At 38.3% G+C, this 24521-nt stretch overlaps 1 protein-coding gene across 3 annotated transcripts; it reads right to left on the bottom strand.

The window, feature by feature from the left end:
* Positions 1–1633: 1633 nt before the first annotated feature.
* flvcr2a (FLVCR heme transporter 2a) lies at positions 1634–24026 on the bottom strand. 3 transcript variants are annotated; one of them, XM_042501374.1, is made up of 12 exons: positions 23963–24026; positions 19107–19776; positions 16534–16675; positions 13381–13521; positions 10904–10971; positions 10454–10557; positions 7601–7711; positions 5766–5871; positions 5563–5674; positions 4747–4814; positions 3484–3580; positions 1634–2457 (listed from the first exon to the last, which is right to left on the bottom strand). In XM_042501374.1, the coding sequence occupies exons 2-12, from the start codon at positions 19758–19760 to the stop codon at positions 2444–2446; spliced, it is 1617 nt and encodes a 538-aa protein (XP_042357308.1). In that variant the 5' UTR covers positions 19761–19776; positions 23963–24026; the 3' UTR covers positions 1634–2443. The 3 variants fall into 3 exon arrangements, with proteins under 3 accessions (XP_042357308.1, XP_042357309.1, XP_042357307.1); XM_042501375.1 differs by lacking the exon at positions 3484–3580; XM_042501373.1 differs by lacking the exon at positions 1634–2457 and having other exon boundaries at positions 2811–3580.
* Between the last annotated feature and the right edge of the window lie 495 nt (positions 24027–24521).

Below are 24521 nucleotides of genomic sequence, written 5' to 3'. Positions count from 1 at the left end.
AATAATAATAATAATAGTATTTTGGAAAGTGTCTTTTGAGCACCTTTCAAGGTACTCAAAAGACACTTTACAAAAGCTTTAAAAAAAGAGATCAATAAATAAATTCTAATGTCCTTATTATATCCAAAAATACATACAGTGACACTTTTTTCTTGACGCTATCTAATTAGATATAGATATATTTGTTTTTCACTTTGATGTATTTTCTTAGTGTCATAGAATGTATCTGGTCAAAAGAGAAAGAAAAAAACTCTAAGGATGTAACATTTTTCACAGCACTGTAAAATGTCCTAAAAATACCACTGAGAGGATATCTATCTCTCACAATCACATAACATTCATTATAAAGTAGAAAAATCACGTAAAACATGTTAGTGACAAACGGCATGCACTACATTTCTTAACAAATTTACAAACTAAGTCGTTTTTTACACATAAAAACATTTCTTGTGCAAAGTGACAATTGCAGTAGCTCGATTTGCCTTCTGTTGTGTTTTTGTGCTGTGCTGAAATCCTTCACACTCCAGACGCTGTCGCATGGTGATCAGGATCATCATCACCAAATGTCTTGTAGAGATCACTTACAGTAAAATGAGGAAAACTGACCTTCCAAAGTGTACTCAGATGCACAGCATCGATCATATTTATAATCAGCAGTATGCAGAAGTGATACTTCCCTGTGATCCTGAAAGGCCGGCAGAGATGATACGCTGAGCTGCTGACTGCCACAACAGGAAAACACAACACAGTTTGTCATCCAGGGTTCCCACACACAGTCATGAAACTCCTGGAGAAGTTATGAAATTTACAAAACTGTTTTCCAGGCCTGGAAATGGTTTGGAATTGACAGAAAGTTTAGGAAAAAAATTTAAATATACATTGTTTTATGTCAAATGTTAGACAAATTTTGTTCCTTGTATTACTAATTTTAAATCTAGTGGCCTATTTAGATGCACATGGACCAGACCGGCTTCATGTCATTGCCAATGTTGGGCCCCAGATTTAAAGGAAACATGCTGTCACATTTCAGAGAAATGCCTAAAAGCTGTTGTGTATCAGGTTAAAAAATGGGTGTGACTTTGACGTTTTGTGAAGTATGTGTACGTACTGGTCTGTTATGTTGGTCTATACTGCTAGTTGATGGTGGAAATGTCAAACCAGCAAATAAAGTTTGTAAGCACTGGTAGTTTGCTCATCTGCAAATGCCTGGAAGTGCATATTTAATCAATAATGTGGGGCAATAGAGTTTTACCTATTTTAATGCTTAAAAACCTGGATCAACATCACTTTTCTTGTGCTGAATTCAGATGCATTTTACAAGTATTTGAACCCTCAGCAAACTGGTTTGATTTCTTTCAAAAACAAATGGGAAAAGACATGAGCAACTGGGCGAGAAATGTCCCGCAAATTGCAAAAAAACAAAAAGTTGTTTTCAAAACTTTCTTTCAAAAAAGCTTGGGACAGAGAGAGTCCAGAGAACTTCATGCATTATTATCGTAATTAAAAATTTAAATTTTAAAAATAATAGTAACTTTTTTAAAATTTGTAATTCTATATTTAAAATTATTTTACTTAATTATTACAATTTCTTGTGTGTGTGTGTGTCTGTGTGTGTGTGTGTTTGTTTGTTTGTTTGCTTGTTTATTTGGTTGGCTGATTGTTGTTTTCTCTGTAATTTTTACGTAATTTTCTGGTGCTTTTAACTAATTTCTTGCTATTTTCTTTGTTATTTCTTCTTAAGTTGCTCATTGCCTTTCTACCATATTTTTGGGAAAAAAAGAATGAAGCCATTTTGCCCAGGTTTCAAAGGGTTAACCTACTTAAATAAAATCACCGAAATGGGGTAAAGCGTAATAGAAAAGTCTTAAAATTCACTAGTAAAAAGTTGCAGGAAGCCTGGTCATCTGTGTCTTATCATTAAAATGAATGCCTTCAGTGACGTAAAGACTGAGTTCAGTTACACACAATATTGGTCCAATATAGGAAACGCGCACAGTTTAAAATTTGCTCATTTGATGGATGGGGGGGGGGTGAAGAGGTGTAAAACCCATTTAGGGTCCAAGTGCGTTCCCTTTGTGCATGATCGGACTTGTGCTCAGTTTGTGATGAACTTAGCTGCACTTGGGATATTAGTGTGAATCTCTCGTGGTAGGTGCTGAGCGTGGCGTCCACACAGTCACAGTACATCAGATGTACCGCAGGTCTGCTGGTTTTGAAAGCCTCACAGGGGGCTGCTCAGCGTGAGTCACCCTGCGTGTGCTCACTCTTCACAGCAGCCTTTTTTTTGTGTCTCTGTGGCGGTGTGTGTGTGTGTGTGTGTTTTGGCATGTTGATAGTGTCAGTGTTTATATTTTGATCTGTACACTGTGTCACTGAGAGAGTCCGTCCTCCTCATAACTTCCTCTCCTTCAGGACTTCAGGGGAAGAGACGGCTCCTTCTACATCAGCTGTCGCTTTCTGTAAAGCATGAGGACATGCAATTACAATCACATCGTCAAACATGACGCAGAGTCGTTTTTTCATCAGAAGACACAAATTCTCAACTCATCATGACCTCCAGAAAGGAAACACAACATGGGCATGTCATATTAACATAACCAAAATTATTCTGTGCATTAGTTCGATATTAAACATATTAAAACCTCTCGCATCAAATCAATATAATCCAGAAATTATGTAATCATTTAAACCTATTGGTTAGTATTGTCAGTTAATCCCAACTATCCAATGATCATTTTAAAATTTAATTAAAAAGTTAATTTGATTAAAGCCACAAAAAAAGCAGATGACAAAAAACAAAAGTGCTGGGAATCTGTTTTACCTAAAGGTCCAGTGTGTAGGATTTAGTGGCATCTAGTGGTAAGTTTGCAGAACTGAAACTTAACTGGTAACCAGCATGTAGGATAACTAAGGCGGCTGATACGAAAACGTAAATGTTTGGTTTATCCATTCTGGGCAGACCCACTTTGCATATAGATATAAATGAGAAAAACACACAGAAATCCTTATTTTTTGGTGATTGTAAACAAATGAAAACATAGTTATAATACTATATACCAAAATCCTACACAGAGGACCTTTATTTATTATTCTTTAATAGTTTTATGGGAAGTTGAAATCTTTCGATAAACTGTTTTATTGCACAGTAACAGACATGAACCTGTTTGATCTGACTTTGAAATGGAGCAGAATGTACTGCATTTGCACCTCAAGTAATACTCAAACTATATATTTGATTATTCATTGATCACTGAAACTGAAAGATGTTTTTTTGTGACAGTTTTTTCAATGTTCTGGAGATTTCAGTGGCATTTTAACCGTGAAAACAAGATTTGTTGGCCTTACTCTTGTCCATTGTGTGTTTACATTTGTGTTTGTGTGTGTGTGTGTGTGTGTGTGTGTGTGTGTGTGTGTGTGTGTGTGTGTGTGTGTGTAGAGCATCATATTACTGCCATTGCAGCTTCAGAGAGTGTGTGTCCCTACCTTGGCAGGTGTGTTTGGTTTTTAGTGTGGGTTTATGCCAGTGGGCGCTGCACGCTGTGGCCCCGTAATCCTGTGCTGATGACACGGAGCCTGTAGGCTGGAACAATAGCTTTGGTGTCACACTTCTGAGGGGCCCAGAGGGGCCATCTCGTCCTCCATCCCACACCACCACCACCACCACCAGCAGACTGGCCCCAACTAAACCCTGCACACCCAACTAATACCACCTGATACCTCCACTCAAGCCCACTTAGTGATGAGAACATGAATCTTGCGGTAGATCATGCTAAATATGATGTAACTCTGATAAACATTCATAAAAGGATTTGTTTGGCAATATTTATTTTGATATATCTTAACTTAATCCACTATTAAGGCTTATAATGCCTGTATCATTGTTTTTCTCACTGCTGGTCTTCTCACTTCTAACTATTCAACTGAACTGGCTCATGTTGGGCTATTCAATATATATCAGAATTATTGTTGTTGTTGTTGTTGTTATTGTTAGCATGCAAGAGATTTCCATTTTATCTGCATTCGTACTGTTAGAATTGGAATATTAGAAAAAGAGAAAGGGTGAGGGAAAAGGGTCCCAAACTTGTCTTAAACAAGGTAACGAGCGAGAAGCGTAAGACGCACAATGCAAGATTTTGTTAAAAATTGTTAAAAATTTTAAGGTGACCGTAACCACTGAAAGCCACTGGGTTTTATTTTCTGTTGGACTAAATTTGAATCTGTGATACGTGAAATACAACCAAACTATTGACCAAAAAAACTCTTTGTTTCTGATGACCTTAATAAATTAAACCTGCATTCTATTCATTAATAGCAGATTGTGAAGTGTCATTATCACAGTGTTACAGTGATTTATTAACTGATTATTACACATTACTGACCTGTTTGACAGCTGTCAGCCACACCCATGTGATAGAACAATAAAGCATGTCTTCAAATTCAAACAGAATGAGGTTTTTATAGCAGCAGATGGTAAACATGCAGTTAGAGCCGTCAGACAAAGCAGAACTGTGAGTGAAATGAACTGTGAATAGAGGATGTTTTTAGAGAGTATACAGTGAAAGTTTTCAGCAGTGTAACCACATACATTCACTCGTGTGCATGCTTGCAGCAGTGAACTGCAGTTTGAGGACTGCGGAGAAGGCATGCATTCACCCCAGAGCCAGGGCGGCATCTGACACATTCCTTCTCCACAGGGATGTGAGGAACCCACCTCTGACTTCATGTAGCATAAACACATGTACTTACACTCACTGTCTGCACCTCGTTCTGTTGAAGGTTGGCCTTCTGCCGTCGGAGATCTGACTTAATGAATCCTGTGATGAACACGGAGGAGAGGAAAAGTTTAGCTTATGGAAGTTATGGTCGTGGTGGATTTTCAGAATAAATTAGAGCTGGACTCTGTATTATGTCAGTGAGGAAACTGCAAAATGTGGAGAATTATGTTCACTTGATAAAACAGGGACAGCAAAAAGGACATCACAGTACGGAGTCGTCTGATATTGATTTTTCAGGACCAATACTGATATGATTATTAGTAGTTTATTAGACCTATAACTGATATTTGTTTGTTTTTTTTGTGTGTGTGTATTTTTTGCACTGACCTGCATGGTGAAGAAGTGAAGTAATTTATTAACCTAGTACTTTTTTAATTTTACATGAGTAGTTCTCAAATGGTGATTTTCACTTTTACTACTTTACTATTGTTTTGTGGGAGTAATTGTATTTTTTATTTTAGTATAGATTTTCAATACTATCCCCACCACTTAATGAGTTAAGATAAAGCTTTTCAATAAGATTAAGTTTTTTAATTCAGCTGTGCCTTTGATAACTGGGAATTCTTCATTTGGCCACTAGGGGACAACCTTATCCTAATAAAAAAAAAGATGTGCTGTTTCTGTGGAATTGTGGGATTATAAACACTTGTTTGACTTCCTTGTAATACATCCATGGTTTTAACAGTAATGCTCTACTTCTAAAACACACACTTCACTGTTGTTTGGTCTTGTGAGCCCTGTTTCAGGAGAGGTTTGCTGAGGACTGAGATAAAGATAAATATTTTACCTGTCAGCACAGCTCCTATAAGCAGGAAGATACACAGGAAGATGTTTCCCGCAAGAGTGCCCCATCTATCAATAATCTTCCCCTGGGAGATGGTGAAAATGATTCCAAAGATCTGAAACGAGATTCAAATGTTGAAAACGTTGTTAAAAATGTTGAACCTTTTGTATTCTGTCTTAAATGTTCACCGTGCAAACGCCACTGACCTGAGCTGAGCAGTTAAGAAGCCCAGATGAGGTTCCCTCTGATTCCGGAAAGGTGAGCTCAACTGCAAACTCAAAGCCCAGAGGCAGATATCCTGTCATGAAGAAGCTGCAGACAGACAGACAGACAGACAGACAAAGAGAGAGACAGACAGACAGACAGACAGGCAGACAAAGAGAGAGAAAGACAGGCAGGCAGACAGACAGACAAACAGACAAACACACAAACAGACAAACAGACAGACAGGCAGATGGTAGAGGTCAAATAAAAAGCTAAAACAACACTGTTCTTCAGTAGTTTTTCATCGCAACCGTGTTATAGAAAAAACACAAAATAGGGAAAGTGTGCATTGCTGTATAACACATCCTGTCTGGGTTTCAGGAACAAAAAGCAGACAAAGGCATTACTATGGAAACCAGTTATGGGCTTAATCAGCTTACCATAAAAAGCAATAATTGTAAGGACAAAGCACGTGGACTGGGGGGGATCGGCAGAGCTTTAATATTACTTTGACAAAGCAGTTCTCGTGCCAGATGAGAGAAATGCAAAGACACATGAACTACAACAGCACCAGAATATTTAGGGCATTACTAACAAAATGTTAAGAGCTGTTCAGACCTGTGGGCATCAAATGTGATAGACTTGGTTCACCATAAACTCAGGCTTAAAATTTAGTCTAAAAGCTGTGCCATCAGACAAGTCAAAGCAAACCTTCTCTTCAGTCATCATTTAAGGCTTAAATGTCCATGTCGGGGTTTCCAGGGTTCACAGAGCATAACAGCATCAATGGATTGATATAAAATGGACATGTTTTGGGAGGAGGCAATGTTAAAATTGATACTCTTTTACTTGTGATTATCTTTGAGTCAGCAGATGTAAATATGACATCAGAAAGACCTTTGACTCTTGCATCAAACAGATGTTAAATTTTAGGTTTGAAAGAAAATCAGGTAATGTCCGACAAGTTTAGAGCTTGTTCTCATACATGATGACAAAATTCCGTCATAACAAAGTCACGATGACATTGTTATGAGACGTTTACAAGATGTTGGTGTTCGGTCACTTAAGGACACAATTTAAGACGGACAAAAAGTCAGCATCAACCATCGTCACTATTCTGTGTCAAACTGACGAATGCATAAGACATTACCATAACCGTATACTATAACTAAAGATGGACAACACGACAGCCACCCAAAACGTGAAGCCAAAACTCCATGTCAACAAATGGGACATGGGCAAAACTATAAACTAAAATTACATGCCAAATCAATTCTTCTCAAAGATGTTTTTTTGTCATTTTAAGTACTTATCTTATTGTTCAATAGTTTGTTTTTCTTATAAGTTGGTTTTCATGAGTGATTTGATGATATCAAAAAGGGGTTTTGACGTCACAGTTGACAGCTGTGTGTGTGCCTGTCGGTGTGCTCACTATCAGCAGCACTGCTCAAGAATGGTTGGACAGGTGTTTAGGCAGGAACTCGATACCGCAGACAGCGCAAGATGATTCGGGACAGTCTATAGTTAATTTTAAAAATGTTGGTTACCCAGTGTCACAACCTACAGTCCACCAAATATGAAGAACACTGGTGGCCGGCCAAGTGATTACATCATAGACACAAAGTCTTAATGATAACAAAATAAAGTCCAAAGTTTCACATTAACAAGTTGGCATAACAAATCTCAGATTTATGTCTCAAGATTTCATGCCCTGCTGAAACCCTTTTTATTATCTCTTCTGAAAAAATCACTGACTATGGTTAATTTTTTATTACTTTACACTCTGGCTGTGATTGTTTATGGCATCTGCAGCTACTTCTATGTAATGGTTACCTACCCTAAAACTCCAGCTGTGATAAACACCAACCACAGGTGCCCCAGGTTGAGGGTGAAGGTGTAGACCAGCATGCCAATCAGAGAGAGGAGATACACGGCCAAGGTGGTTTGTCTGAGGAGAGAAGAGAGGAATATTTATCTCACAAATTAAAAATACAAACCATACAGCAATACGTTAAATGAACACATAGAACATTATGACTGTGAGGAGATTATTTTCATTGAAGACTCACGAATCACAGTAGAAATCCCATATAATCCTACTCAACATTTACAGTAATGTGTAAGAATCTGAATCTCGTGACAAGACTCGTGTTTGCTACACGCCTGCCAAATCTGATCAGACAAAAGAAGTCCTACGTCATAATTTAACAACAAGATTTCTGGTATGTATACATTTGTACAAGCCATTTCATCAGTAAGAGGGGAAATATTTCCGACTATCCTTCATCTATATTCTGATAACTCTATACTTAAAGGAATACCATATCCTCCATATGATCATTTCTGTCATTTACTCACGTTGTGTTACCTTGAATTAGGGATGAAAACTCACATTTTTCTCACATGCCTCCGGGGTGAACAAAGATCCAAATACTAGAAAAATTCTTGATGAACTGAAGTCATAGGTGATAGCTTTTAACCCTTTGAAATCTGAGCAAATTGGCTTTTTTTCTTTCAAAAACATGAGAAGAATGGAAGGAGCAATTTAAGAGGTAGTCACCTGTAAAAGTGAACAAAACTACCTAAAAAAAGGGCACAAAAAAATGAAAGTAAAAAACAAACACGGAAATATGTGGGAAAAAATGCACTTAAAGATAACAATTATTCTGCAACATTATTTTAAATATATAATGATCATAGACAATGATCATTATTTTCTGGACCTTTTCCCAAGTTTTTTTTTTTTTTTTAAAGTTTTCTAAATTCACTAATTTCTTGAAATTTGCAAAACATTTCTTGCAGAGTTGCTTATTGCCTTTTTACCCATGTTTTCTAAAGATGTCAAATCAATTTGCTCAGGGTTTAGAAGTTAAATACCTGTGAAAGCACTCTGAATGCAGCACAAGAAAAGTGATGTCAATCCAGGTTTCAAATGGTTAACAACAGAAAAACTATATCTGAACATAAGTTTACAAACTGTCACACAACTCGTGCAGTATAATCCCAAATGTCAGTTTCCAAACATATGCATTCTTGCTAAAACCTTCAGCTTAAACAGTCTTACAAACGGAGTTACACACTGTCGCTGGTAATACAGAAGTGTTTTGGTGAAAATGCATGTGTTTGGGAAGTACTGGGCCTGAAACTACATAAATGAGACTTAAATTATGCTGTAGAAGTTGTGTGTGTGTTTGTAAAACAATATGCTGTTGTTAAATGTCATTTCCTATGGCTTTAACTCTTCAAGCATTATTCAAAAGTTTTTGGATTCTCCGTTCACTGTGGAGGCTTGCGAGAAAAACAGTTTCTTCCTGAATTCAGTGTAAGATGGGGTGAGAAACTGATAAATAATCATTTGGGGAGGTGAGTTATACACCCAAATTTAGCGTTTGGTTTTGGGGTTTTTTTTGCATTAATAATAAAACAATCTGCTTTCATAGATTTGTCAACACCTGTGTGGGTTGGTGGTTATTTGATGCCTTTATACACATTTTATATTACATTTGAAAGAACACCTGTCAACACATCATTCAGTCTGCAAGAAATATATCACAAAGAGCAAAACGCAACGCAAAACGTCTGTACAACCAGTAATGGGAAAGCATAACAGGCCAGCAGCCTCCACATTAACATGCATCATTTCGTGCATCTCATCCGTTAAACGTATATAATGCATTATGACACATTTAACCAGGACGCTGCTTACAAATGTCCTCAGATACTACCGCTGCATGATATAAAAACTATTTAATAGTTTTATTTGTAATGTTTTGTGTCAGATCCAGCATCTTTTCCCGATGGATGTCTCACTTTAAATGAAATTCCTCACTTTATAATCCGTCCTCAGCATAAACAATATTCTTAAGTCACTGAAGACCCCTGATCATAACTCAGGCCATCTGCATAAACAGGCTTACTCCGATGAAGCTGTCTCTTGTACAACCACGCGGAAAATACGGCTGCAAAACATTTTTGTTAATATAACGTAGTCCTTCGACTCTCTCCCACATTGGACAATAGGCGTGAGAGGGTCGACGTAAATCTGGGCCTGACTGCTTGGACAGCGAAGCATCCCAATGGCATGTAAGGAATCTGAGGGCCTAGGATTTTTTCCAGTCATAATAGTTTTCATGCCAGGTCACTGAAAGCCGTGTACCAAACAACTACTACTTCGAAAACAGCTTTGAAAAAGTGAAAAGTACTGACAAGCTTGATGCTGACAAAACAACAGCATCAATAATATCAATAATCAGATACAATTTGTTTATATTCACTTAAATGATTGAATTGTTAGTATTTTCCATGTTTAATGTGGTGGCCTGAGATGTGACCTGCAGGAGCAGCAGAGTATAGCCTGTCAGCTCAGATCAGCAGAGAGGGACATCAGAAATAAAATGCTGGATTCTCATTCGTGCCCACTTTAAACAAAAGTGGGCACGAATCCACTTGGACATCTCCCAGTGAATGGTTGATGTAAGAGACGTCCATGCAAGGAGGCCGTGTGTAAAAGTAGATTGGTAATTTGTTTTCCAAATTGTTGAACCTTATGGACTAATTTACTGAAAGGAAATAAAAACAAATCATTTTAATGTCCATTAAGGTTAGTAGATATATAGAAACCCATGAGGAAAGTCTGTTCATTTTGTCCATCAAACTGTACTAAAAACAGTGTTTCATATAAATATCTTACTTGTATGTTTTGGTCTTGTCCAACCAAATGCCACATATGAGTGACCCCGCCATGCCAGCGATGACAATAGTAAGACCAATTCTCCCAGCATTCACCTCTTCACCCTGAGAGGAAAATCATTGACATTTCTGGTTTTACAGACCATACAGGGCATCTGTGACATTGTACACCCTTCAGTTATCTTGTCCTGGAAGCTCTGAGCCATAACAATCAGACTCCCAGACCTCAGTTATCTATGTCAGGGTCATCTGAACAGTTTAACAGTTATCAGCGTCACAGAAAACAAATGTCTACATGCTGGTCGGCCACTATTGACACCAAGTACATGGCAGGAAAGAATGGTTAAAGAGCAAAGAATGGAAGAAAACAGAGAACAAAGACAGAAACACTAGTTGGAAATGAAGTGCATAAGGATGTAGTATATTTTCATGCAGACACACTGAGACTTACGGGATAATGGTCAATGATCATCCGATTCAACAGTGTGGAAATAGAATAGAAGCAACCAACGTTCAGCCCTGCAGACAACAAACAGAAATCAGGGTTTATTTTGAGAGGACCTGTAGGGAATGAAGACAGTACAGATGGGTCCTCATGTTTGCCCCTAAAAACACTGCTGACAGCTTCACACATTAAGTTCATTATAGCCTTCAGACTTGTCACTTCTTGGCTAATAGTTTGAGTTTAACAGAGCACAAGGACACAAAATGTCCTTAAATGAAGGATAAACATTTAACAGTAACGCATTTTAGTATGCTTCTGACAATCATTAACACTGTCTTCATTCAATAGTGACCTTTGAGCAAAAAGCGTAACACCTCAGAAGACCTTTAAATCAATTCTATATAAAGGCAGTGCGCTGGAAGTCAGTGTGTCACATCGTCATATCTGCAAACCAGCTGATAAAGACTGAGTTCAACAAATTTGACTGTGGCAGCTTCGACTACAGACATCTATTTTGAGGCGTTTTCAACTTTGTTACCTTTCACCTCGATATCGCAACGAAATAATTGCATGAGTGTGTGATAAAAGTACGATGCTGGAGTCTGGGATGACCTGCATGTTACGATAATGTCATCAACACACCATCATGACACATGTGAAGACACAGATCTGCTATCTTTATGATATCATTTTATGTGACCTTCCTGTGAACCTGCGGCATGCTGAAATTACACAGAACAAAGACGGGAACACAACACTTTTATTTTCGCTTCTATTTTTTACAACATCCAAACCTGAGTATGTGATAAAAGTAAAATGTTGGAGTCTGGGAAGACCTGCATATCGCAATGATGTCATCAAGACACCATAATGACACAGAAGCATGTGAAGACAGATCTGACCCCCTCTCTGATATCTTTATGATAGAATTTAAAGTGACCTTCATAAAAACCCGTAGCATGCTTAAATTACACTGAATAAAAATTCGAATGCGACACTTTTGTTTTTTTCTCCCGTTGTTCGCAGGTTTAAGTTAAAGATCTATGACCTTTATATGCATAGAAAATACTTATTTCTCTCACATTCTGGTTGAATATTTGTTGAAAACCATGTTACTAAGTGCTTCTACTTGACCGTGACCAAAGATGCATTTCTGCATTCATTAGTTCTGTGAAATACTAATGAATTTCTATTTCAAGATAAAACTGCACATTTTAGAGCGGCCTTTAATTGTTAGCTAAACCTGTGAAGACAAAAGAGTTGCATTTGAATTATTGTTCAGTGTAGCATTTTTAGGAAGTAAGGTCATGTATGGGGATGTAATTTATTTATAAGAGCAGGAGGGTGGCCAGGTTGTGACTATATATATATATATATAGTATATCATGACACTCCCCAGAGTGACAAACATCTTTACATGAGCCTCCCTAAGTGACTGGGAGAAAATGCATGACCCTCCCTTCACCATAAATAGCCATGATAATGGTAAATTGTGTGATTTTGAAGAATTCTGTGAAAAACATGCTTTTCAAACCCACTTGAGGTTTTGGGGCTTATGAGGGTATTTAAAATAAATATAATTTAAAGTTGATTGTCACGCCCTAAACCAAATCAATTAACATAACTCCCTCCCCAGTGCTTAAGAAATATTTCAAGCGCCTCCCCCATTTTGCACCACCCTCTTTCCTCTCATTGATTATGAACAGTCCCAAAGGAACTTTGATGTGAGTGAATCAACTTACAATAGTTCTGATATTTTATTAATTACTTATAATAATCAAGGGAAAAGGTCAAAAATGTTCTAATACTAGACTCTGAAATGTGAGGTTTTCCTGGTTTTCTTTGTTAAAACCTTTGAAACCTGAAACCTCAAAAACATGGACATAAATGACCTAAAAATAAGCAAAAAATGTAATAAAAAGTTGGGCCTACAAGAAAAAATATTGCGAAAAGGACATAAATAAAACATAGTAATAAAATAATTTTTTTTTTCCAGTATCATAATTATAAATGCAGATTTCTAATTATTATAAATATATTTGTCCCAATATGTTTCTTATTACTTTTTATTGGGATCTTCTATGTCTCTTATTTTCAGGTCATTTTCTTCTCACCATTTATGAATTTGTTGCAAGTTGCAGTTTATTTTTTCCCAAGTGTCTATTTTGCTTTTTTTTCTCATGTTTTTAAAGAAATCAAGGTGTAAATGCTTGTGAAAGGCATCTGAACGCAGCACAAGAAAAATGACGTTGATCCAAGTTTCAAAGGGTTAATATCATTGTGACTTAAGTATCTTTGCTTGTTAGACAAAACCCACAATTTAAACACATTCTCTTTCATAACTTAACTTAAAAAAAAAAAAGAATTACATGACATAAACAATTCAATGAATTAGTGGCAGTTTTGGATAAACATCAGTGGGGGATCAATAATAGCAAAGTGCAAATGAATACACAAATTTCAGGGGACAGAAAGGGACCCACCGTAGCTGACCACCAGGAGCATGAAGGGCTTGTTGCGCAGCAGCCTCAAGATGGAAGCTGTGTACGAGTACTCCTCGGGGGGGATGCTCCTGGCCTGAGCCTGGGCCTGGCTAGGAGGGATCTCTGGTTTCTCCTGAAAAACTGGAAGACAAACACAATACTTTGGGAGGTCACTGTTTTTTTTCCATTAAGCTTGTAGTGTTAGTGCATCATCTGTTCTGTGAACAGTCAATGGAGTCACTGACGGGGGTAAAAAAAAAAAAAAAACTATGTGACGCTGGAGGTCAAACATCTGAGTGACACACCTGTAGTCAATGAGCCAACAGGATGAGTCAGTTTTTCTTCACCTCAATTTCATTAGCTTTTAATTCATTTTTGCCTCTGTAAACCCATTTGTACCTTTTGAAAAGTGCTAAATAAAAAGTTATTATAAACCCAGGAGAGAAAAAGTTTTTTGTTTGTTTGCAGGGACAGATAAAAAAGGATCGACTAATGCCACATACTACATACTAATTCGTAATACTTGGCCCTTGGCTTTTACATGTGATCTGATGTAATAAATATTGTTACCACACCCTTGATACACAAACTCAGAAGCATATTATAGTGGTCATAAATCCATTTGCAGCAAATTAAGTGATTATAATGTTAAGTAATACATCAATATACACTGGAATCCTCTTACAGTGATCACATCCACGTGGGTCATATCGATCACTATAAATGGATTGTAACCAAAATTTTCGCTCTTTTTCTTCATTACTAATCCAGAATACCACCTAATTAACATTTGTATATTTTATCAGGATACATGAACATTAAGTAGGCCCCACCACCTCTCCTACATCAGAGCAAGACACACAGACTTTGTGGTTTTGCCTCTTCTTTTTTGTTGATTTTCATCCTTTGGTCCTTTGGTGGTTTTGTGTCTCTTTGAGATCATTTGGGGATTTTTTGGCCAATTTGTGTCTCTTTGCAGTTTTTTTGCATCTCTTGCATGACATTCTGCATATAAAGGCCAGGGGGCTCCTGACACTTCAGGCTTGTTTAGTAATGTATTCATGAGCCCAATAAGGTTATTACGTTACCGGACATTATTAATCCATTTGACGGCATCAACCACAGGCGCTTTCCCAATGCTAATTTTTTTCTGACTCCATTGCTCACAGACTGTTTCTCGTTGTTGAGAAACAGGTCATTTTTGGCAGTTTGTCATAAGCTTTTTTAATGAGAGAAAATGACTTTCTTTTTCATGTCGACAAGAAAAATATGTCCTTATCTATCCTATTATATTTCCTAAATATATTATTGTGTTGAATTGTGGGGGTTGACCTTTTAAATAACCTCAGTAGTCTTATGACAAAAACTAGCCATTCGCATTATTAATGACACTGGTTACTATGATAACACTGATGCACTGTTTTTAAAATCATAAATCATGAAATTTAATTATTTGGTATATAATAAAATAATAGTCAGAGCAAGAACAGAGTCACTCCCAGTCAGTGTGAAAAAGTTTTTTTGAGTACAGGAGAGCAATAGCTAAAAAAGACATTAAAAGGAGATGTACTCCTATTATTGAGGTTAGATTGTGGAACAATGGCAATATACATTTAAAAATGTATAAATCATTTTTGGTTATAAAAAGATTTTCAGGGCTATTTTAGATACGTACAAGTCTGAAAGATTTTTTTTAATTATTATTCTTGGAAGGTCGTGTAAATTGTTAAGAATGTAAAACAGGCATATATACGTTTCTGCCTCGGCCTTCAGTCACTACTTAATACATATTACACTATTGTTTTAGTTTATACTGTTTGCATTATTTCCGCATATTGTATTATGTGTTATAACTGATTAAAGAGACTACAAAACTAAACTAAACTAAAAGATAGAATAACCATGATTTAATGTTTTTCTTCCATATGATGTCAAATATGAAAAGACCCCAAATGATCACTGTAGGCCAGGTACTTGACTACTTTAAGCAAATTACTAAAACAGTATTTATATAGTAAGCTTTTTGAACCATATAAGCAGCTAATCACTATAAAAATGATTACTATCAGCAGTTTCCACTGTTATGGTGGTTATTATTGAAATCACGTGTTTTTACAGTTAACACAATAACTATTACATTATGGGCTTCATTATTTTTATGGTCAGTGGATATTTTCAATATGTTTACATTTCCAGTGCCTCTGAATGCAGAAATAATACATGTTTTGGTGGTATATAGCCCATATGCCCTACTTTTTTGGTCAAGGCTGATCGGAAAGATCACCAGAGATTTCTTACATACATGTTTTCAAATCAATCCAAAAAAGTCATCTCATTTTGCCAAATAGAATTTTTGTGTTGGGTACAAAATTAAACTTAATATCCCTATCCCTTGTCCCTCTCAGGACAGAATGGACAGGTAAAAAAAGACAAGTTACCCTGTAACCCTGTTTGGTGGCATCACAAGGCCAGTCAAGATAGTGTCAGAACAAAAAGCAAAGATCCCTTTTTTTTTCTCTGACTCTGAGTTTTACTCCTTCATGGAGGTGAAAGGAGGATTTAAGAGAGCTGACCAGGGAAGATGACTTCATAAAACACTTCCATGACTCCCTGAGCTCCTGCATGTATTTCACATGGTGTCTGAACACATCTCATCAAAAGGTGAACAATTACAGCAATTACTGCAGCTGCTCATCCAGTGGACTGCGATGCTGTTGAGTTTTCAGTAGAAAGCACATCTCAGGGAGACTCAGCTTTCCAGCAGTGCTGCCTGAGGAGCCCAACAACCAGATAAGAGGCTCAACTGTATACAAATGAATGAAATCGTGTGTTAAACTATGAGCCTTAAAGTTGCAAAAATCCTAATGGACAATCGCTTGTGTTCCCATCTAAAAATACAATGCCAACTAAAAAATGTCATCGGCATTGCTGTGAGACAAAAGAGTTGAGTTAACAGCTTTGTCACAGTCCCTACCGCCTGAAAGCACAAACTGTCAAACACATGACTCTCTGCTTTTTAAATTTTCACGTCCATGACTGTGGGAGTTATATGACTTTGAAAGGGACTTGCAGTGAGCTGCTGCATGAGTGAGCAAAGAGCCCTGACAGCCCTCACCCACCCTACGAGCCTGTGGATGTGAATAGTCATCTTACCAATGACCACGAGGATGAAGATGAAGGTAGCCACTCCTGCGCTGATGTAGAACATGACTCTGATGTGGTGCGCCAGCTCATCCATATCGTCCACATTCGGCACCAGGATGGGTGGGAGCAGGAACCCAATGGCGATACCCATCTGTAGGTGAGAGGCACAAAATTAAAAAAAGACTGACGGCTATGCAAGCACAGCTGCAGTCACCACACATCATCAACATGGGAAAGCTTCATTATGCAAGAGGGAAAAGGTTGAATAAGGAATCACATGAGAAGTTTACAAAAAAGGTTAAGTAGCTTATGTGTATGCCTTCAAAAATTGATAGAGCAACAGTTCACGTCTGCATGACATTTCACTGCTTGACATTTGTGTAAGTGATGATGACCCAATATTATAGGAAAAAGGTGTTGCACACTCTGGCTCCATGTGCAATTGAATAAAGATCCAGAGTGTCTTTTAGACACCTTTTTTCTTAATTTCAAGTGTATTTCCAGCGATCAACACCTCACTCTAACCTTTGGTGTGCGTTATTTTTCTATATTAAACCCCAGATTCTAAACACATCAATAATACATGCTAAATTAACATATATAATGTCGACATTCAAAAAATATGTGAAAGGTGGTTGTTTAAGGATTGTTTAACATGCTAGGAAATACACAACCAGAAGTTAAGTAAGCTTAGCACAAAGACTGTAACACAAAGGGAAACTGTTTGCCTGGCTCTGTCTAAATGTAACAGAACCCACCTCCAACATGTATTCATTGTGTTGTTTGTTTTATCCTAACATTTATACAGTTGAATTTAAGACATTTTAGGACTTTTGAAGGACCTGCTGACACCTTATCTAGTGGATCTTGAACAAACGGTGGGAGGGGTAACTCAACTTTCAAAATTTGAATACCACATGAGTAGAGCCCACTTCCTTTACAGCATTACAGAGGAGACAGCAGCCAAAGTCCCTCCACTCTGGGGGAGAGGCAAGAGAAGTGCAAAAAGTGGTATGAAATGCTTCTTAAGGAGGAACAAACCTGTGAATAGTGTTTGCAGCATGCAAGCGCAGAAATACATCAGACCCCCTAAGCCTTCCGGAAATGTTAGAGCCACCATGATTTCTAGATGTGCACCTGCTACAGTACGGCATATAGACACACTTTTAGCTTCACTACTTGAATAATTATTAATGTAACTTGTGGTCATTTTTGCTTAAGATCTACACAACATTGTAACTGGAGAGCCATTGCAAAGAAAAGACATTGCACCTGTAAGGTTTGTGCATTTTGGATTAGTAGAGCAAGTCTTGTCAAAAATTCAAACCTATTCTCTATTGGAGCAAATTAAGGATCTCTTCTGAAGTTCTTTTTGGCACATAAACTGTTGGTCTGTTTGATCTGTCTGTTTTACGGAAATCCTACCTACTTTTTCTTAATGTGAACTATTTCTAAATGTCCAAGGGGAAATATGAACTACTTCAGCCTGAAAACTTGGAAGCATCAGGTTTAGGGCCTGGAGCCAAAGGAATAAAGTCGTGGAGAGCAAGTAAACATCAACAACAATGTGTCTTTTTATCTCCAGCGGCAGGGAGCGGGACTTAAGTACAAAACAAGAACATGTGTGACAATGGCCGGTATGCAGTGTTTGGTCCAACGCAGGTGAGAGAGGACACACTTCAATTGAAGAGTAAACAGTTAAAGTTCAAGGTTCAGGAGCATCAGAGGGGTCAGACGTCTTTTGATAGTCTACGTTTACATATAGGGTTAAAGATCATGGTGCGATCACAAGGCATCCATATATAGCCCTATACATGAGAATTGTTCTTCCTCTGCAGTCACTGTTTTTATTGGCGCATACAGAAAGAATAATTTAGAGCTAAACTGAATTATGAAGCCAGATTCTTCCTTTTGGAAATGACTCAAAATTATGTCATATGTGTGTCGTTCTACAGCAAAAAGCTCTACATGTATCATCTGTGTTTCTTGCAGGGTGGTAGAGACATGAACCAAGTTCAGGTTTTCCTCAGACGACGAGTAAGTTTAACAAATTTTTTAGTGTTTTTAGAGTGAGAGTGACAGTAAAAACGACCACAAACACAGTCCCCAGCAGCCCTCTCTAACTTACCAGTACAGTTAATTTAACCAAAGCCTCGGAGCTTGTTCAAATGCAGGATGAGGTTATCTGGCAACTTCATGTACTGCCAAGGTGCATGGAGAATGGAAAGAAGTTTAAAGAGGTCAAAACTCAAGCAAAAAAAACTACAACTTTATTCCAAGACCATCACATTTTTCTTGCAATAAAGTTGTTCTATATACTACAAGTGTTGCTGGAGTTTTAACCTCTTTAGATTGTTTAGAAGCAGACAATTCATGCAGTCTGGAAGTGCTGGAAGCCGCAAACCACTGATAACACGTACCTGCCCACCTCTTTGACACATTGCCAATCAGATTGCTAAAGACAACAGAGCTCTCTTTAACTCCTCTGCGGCATACATACTTAACACCAATATGAAAAGTTTATGTCACCACGCTTACACTGCCAAAGATGGTTTCAGCCCGAAAGGCAAACAAAGACACACCTGGTTTCCCAGAACGCCGATGGAACAGGCGGTGGAGACTTCCTGCTGCCCAAACCACAGGGACGCGAGCCTAGAGGGTATGCCCAGGATAAAAACAGTGCCCACCGAACACACAAACTGGCCAACGAAGGTCAAGGTAAACATGTTGGGGTCAGCCGTGCCGGTCTTGATCCAGGCACCAATGCAGTTGAAGGCTGCGCCCACCATCAAGACGTCCCTGAGGCCCCGTTTGTCAAGCAGCCACATGACAGGCAGGATGAGGGGGATGTAGGTGAGGAAGTAGATCATGGAGAGCCAGTCGATGGCCAGGGTGCCGATGTTGTAGAAGCGCATGAAGATGTCGCTGATGATGCTGTACTGTAGCCACATGAAGGCGTTGCTCATGGAATAAAGGCTGAAGATGGACAGCATGACCCATCGCCGCTTGTACAACTTGGTCTCCATCAGTGGGATGAGCTGCGCGGTGTCCAGGGCCGAGGGCTCTGAGGTGTCACTGCCTTCACCCAGAGGTAGGTGCCTGTATTCCCCCAAACTGGTTACCTCTTTCCTTGTTGGAAGCCAGTCATTGCCTCCAGCCTTGCTATGGTCCTCCATCCACTCCTGAGGTAACTCATCCTCATGCTGCTCCCAGTCAAACTCTCTTCCACCAGGCATCTGTAGCGCTTAATAACTGGAGGGAAAAGCAAATATTTCTCTTTGTGTTTGCACTCTCAGGACAAGTTGGCAGTTTACCTGACTCGCCCCTCCCACCCAGCAGGTATTTGCTGATCCTCAAAAAGCGGTCTAACAACTTAAGTAGAGATCACTGCTTACTAGTTCTTCTAATTAAGCAGAGGTGGATCTGGAGTGCAGTTTAAATATAATGAGTGACGTTGGAAAGCTGAGATCACGGCCAACAGTTACATACTTGACTTGACACTAAACTTCAGTAACTCTTTAGTCCAGTCATGAGTTATACTTCTCATTTTAAACTCCTCCTTCCAGCTTATGTCATAGTATCAACTGGCACCAAGTGTGAATATACGGCACGACGGTTGAAGAGAGCAACCTGATTTAACTGAAACGTTAGGCACATGACACACACATAAATCCATGTGTATGGAGGAGCAAAGTCCGTGGAGGGTGATGCTCAACTTGATAACTCTGCAAATTCATCAGAAAACAGGCAGTCTGACTAAATTTAAAGACTGAAAAAAGTTAATTTTTGCTACTGAAGCATTAAACTACTACAGGTGCGGACTGAAGTGACATGACTTGGACTTGAGTCAAATTGGAGTCACAAACTTGACTTTAGACATCTCAAAATCAAACAAAAAACTTACAAGTCAACTTGGACTTTAACACCAATGACTTAAACATGAGCCTTTTGACTTAAAAATACTTGACACCTTCCCCCAAGTCCAAAGATTGAAAAGTATGTTATTTAAGAAGTGTGCCACATATCAATTGATTTCCCTTCATTTTGTCAATCAACTAACTGTTAACACTACTCACTCACAGCAAGTCGACACAGATGATCCACTTTGTTTGAACCAATCACCAGCATCCAGCCAAGATGCAGGAGAGCCATGAGGAACTAAAGTAACGTTACTGAAGAAAATGATACCAAAAAGAATCTCTTTCATGTACAAAAACAAAAAAAACTAATTGCACAGTGCAAAATGTGTTGATTAAAGATCACTGACAGAGGCGCATCAACTTCCAACTTCGTTCGACATTTGAAAATGCACAAAGAGCGGTAAGTTGAAGTTAATACTAACATATCAAGCTAATGCTTAGCTAATGTTATTACTCTGTTGTCAAAGTGGTGTTACAATGATTGAACAGCACATATGACTTATTGGGGACTAAAAGTTCAGGACTTGGAACATGACTTGCGACTTTTCAGTCTTGACTTGGGTCTTGAATGCAAAGACTTAAGACTAGCCTGTGTAGGTGCAGCACTTGCAGTCTTAGGCAAATAAATGAAAATTTAGATCTAAATCTGAAGCGAAGCACATATATCACCCTATCTCATCAATAAATGACAATACGCTACTTAACTTTGACAGTAGATTCTCAGTCTGTAGGAATGCCTCTTGAATTACTACACTATAAAATAAGTTCAAACACGCCTGTGGTCAAACTCAAGATAAGCATATCCCACTGTTTGAAGACTGGTTGTTCAAGTAGAGTGTTTGCAGTTCATAAACTGCATTAATCAATGCTGAATCATTTGATATTACACCATATGTCTTGACAACTGCCAGACTGGCAGGTCTGAAGACGGATGGTTTAGAAAGCTGGTTACACACACAGTGCAGTCAGAAAGACCTTCACATTTTTGTCATGCTGCCTTTGTAATCAGTGCACAGTGAGTGTGTACTCAAAAACACTGGATTTTTAACACTGCCAGGCGTGTCCCGCAGCCATTATGAGCCACAGCAATGAAAGTAACACCTCTGTCCTATGTCGCTGTGATGAGATGAAATGATAAGAGGAAGTCAGCGGGTGCAGAGAGGTCAGGGAGGACATTGGTGCTGAGTAATTCAGTGATTTTTAGGGGTGGGAATTGATTAGACTGATGCTTATCAGTCTGATTCTTTATTGATTCCTGATCAATTTTCTCTGTGGAAAAAGGCTTTTACAGGCTTTCACTGTCGTTGCAACAGTTTTATTTCTTCTGAGTCCAAACACCATGTAGGCATGCATGTGACTCAGGTGAGCAAAAGCTCCACTGTTCATGTGCCACTGAGCCATGTAGTTGACAAGAATTCAAATATAACTGTGAAAAAATACAGGCATATATGTCATTGTTAGGGATAAGGTCCAGGACTTATTTCCATTGTAATCCCTGATGTTCCTCCCTTATACTTGAAATGATCATTTTTCAGACATTACAAGCTGCTGTTTTCATCTTTCTGGATGAAATGAGGCCACGCTGTGGGCCTTCTTGTTGCAAGTTTCCAGCACAGCCGCATGAGTTTGACGTCATTGTTTTCCCATGTGCAGCTGTCAGGAAAAACATGCCAACATCAATAAAAGGAACTGATAAGAGTTGAGGCTTTAAATTATTCATAAATAAGGGCGGGTGGCTTTGAGTGACAGGCTGTCTGCCGATCGTGTCCTCGGCTTTGTTAGTCAGATCCGTCCCTCGCTCCTCCACAGCGCCAGCCTCTCACCCAAATATGGCCACTTCTGGTTTAAAGAAAAACAACAAGATGGCGATGGCTGAAATGCTGAATTTGAGGCTTCAAAACAGGAGTCTATAAACCAATTGGTCACATTACTGTAGCTACAGTATGTCCATTATTTTTACAGGCTATTATGTGCAACTTGTGTGAGAGTTTGCAAATGGATGTTCTAATATAGTTTTGCTGTTGTTAAATGTACACCTCAATAAATCAATATGTTAGCCATATGTGCCATTTTGCAAGTTTACAAGTTGATGGTAACAGCTTGATTCTTTAATGAAGAAGAAGCTGGGAGATTAATTAATGACGGAAATAACTGCCAGTTGCAGCACTAATTAGCACTCAGTGTCACTGACTTTTATGTGCGTCATTGTGTAATCAATTTTATTAATAAGATATGCTTGTTAGTTGGTTAAATTGAGCTCTGACAGTGCTTTTAGGTATCAGAACATTGTAACAAAACTAGGGAACATTAAAGGTCCCACAATGTAAAAAATAAATAAATAAAATATTATTACTATATTTTTATTATAATAAATTATGCAGCAGGTATAGATACTTTATAAATACCATGAAAGGATCAAAATGCTCAAACCACAGAAAACAGCACATTTCTATTCACATTTCTAACACAGTCTCTATTTCTAAAGTGTGCCTTTGAATAAGCCACCAGGACTTTGTACGTATAGGCTACTATATAAAGTCACCTGCTGATATAGTGCCTTTCGGTCATTTCCCGGGTGCAATAACAATTTAGAGACATGAGAGCACAGATGTGGTTAGACCAGGAAACACTGACCAATCAAAACAGGCTTGGCTTTTTGGGGAGGGGAGGCTTAAAGAGACAGGCGCTGAAACAGGGCGTTTCAGAGAAAGAGTAAATACAGCTATATTCAGGCAGACAGTCTGAGAAAAATAATGTGTTTTTTGAACATTGAAGCATGCTCTAGTTGGAACCGAAATGCAAGTTTGAACCTGAAAATGAGGATAATATGGGCCCTTTAATTTAAGTTTTGGCCATATTTAGATTGAACAATAAAATAATTCAAAAATAATACTTTTAAAGTAGCTTATGTAGTATTTAATGGCCAATTAAATATCAGAGCAACACTGGGAATTGGATGGCAGCACAGTAGTGTCCCTGCTGTGTTTAGCCTCCAGCTACACCACCTCTGCCCACACAGAGCAAATCTATGAATGGAAGGAGTGCAGGGAAGTAAAGGAGAAACAAAACAAATACTCTCACGACATTTAAACTGCAACCCCAAAACGCACTTCATGTTCACTGTTCCCTGGCGTCTTTAAGGAAACAGCCTGGCTCTTCCATAGCCTACTAAATCTTGAAACAGTATCTGTCTTTATATATCTAGTGGAGGGCACAGTAGCCTTGTTGCTTAGCCGACATTACCCACGTTGTTGAAATTCGCCTTATTCCATAAAAACAGCGCAATAAAACGCTAAACCACCGCATATAAACCGATAGTAACAATCCCAGGCTCATATCTAAATCACTTTCGGCATTTGTGCTATAAACTGCTTCACGGTATTACTCCACTTCCTCAAAGTGACGAGATATGAACACAAGAGCTGTAAATATACTAAAAAAAGCAACTAGTATCATGACACCCTGACCTTTTCGCCCGAAAACAAACATTTTTTTAAGGAACCGTCAGTTTACTATACCTGGAGCACGGCAGCATGACACAACGTTACAAATACACCACCCTGACTTACTGTGCTGTAAAACTACGAGCTGCAGATGGCGAAAGTGTGCACGTCACCTCCCATTTGGTTGCCACCCTCTATACAAAAAAGTTTTATGACTGAGGATACTTCGCCCAAATGCAACAAAAATATCTGCATTTAGCTTTTAAAAAAATACTAATTTTTCTCGTGTTTGATGGGTAAATTCTAGGCATGATCCAGAGGCGGAGCAAGGGGGGGGGGGAAACTCCTGTGGCTCCAGTGCAAAGTCAAAAAGCACTGAATCTTGCAGGTTTTCAAAATACCTTCAACTTTCTTATTCAAATTACACACACACACACACACACACGCACACACACATATATATATATATATATATATATATATATATATATACCTTTCAAAGACATTTCAAAATATATTGGATTTGTTTTGAAAATATGAGAAAAAAAAAAACATAATGAGTAACTTGGGGTCCAGCAAGAAACTTGGCATGAAATTGGTAAAAGGTTACCAAAGAGATGATTGCAAAATTAGT

This window comes from Plectropomus leopardus, chromosome 14 (assembly GCF_008729295.1).
Source record: "Plectropomus leopardus isolate mb chromosome 14, YSFRI_Pleo_2.0, whole genome shotgun sequence".
NCBI classification, from domain to species: Eukaryota; Metazoa; Chordata; class Actinopteri; order Perciformes; family Serranidae; genus Plectropomus; species Plectropomus leopardus.
The sequence above is the reverse complement of the archived record's forward strand: the minus strand, read 5'-3'. Positions and strand labels throughout refer to the sequence as shown.

Bases quoted from the DNA above. Each gene is read 5' to 3' on its own strand.
- flvcr2a (XM_042501373.1), bottom strand. From the start codon at position 19,760: ATGCCTGGTGGAAGAGAGTTTGACTGGGAGCAGCATGAGGATGAGTTA. The intron at 16,676-19,106 runs GTGTGTCTTTGT...TCTCACCTACAG, and splicing joins TCGGCGTTCTGGGAAACCAG to ATGGGTATCGCCATTGGGTT. The intron at 3,581-4,746 runs GTAAGTACATGT...CTATTGTTCCAG, and splicing joins ACGAGGTGCAGACAGTGAGT to CCTACAGGCTCCGTGTCATC.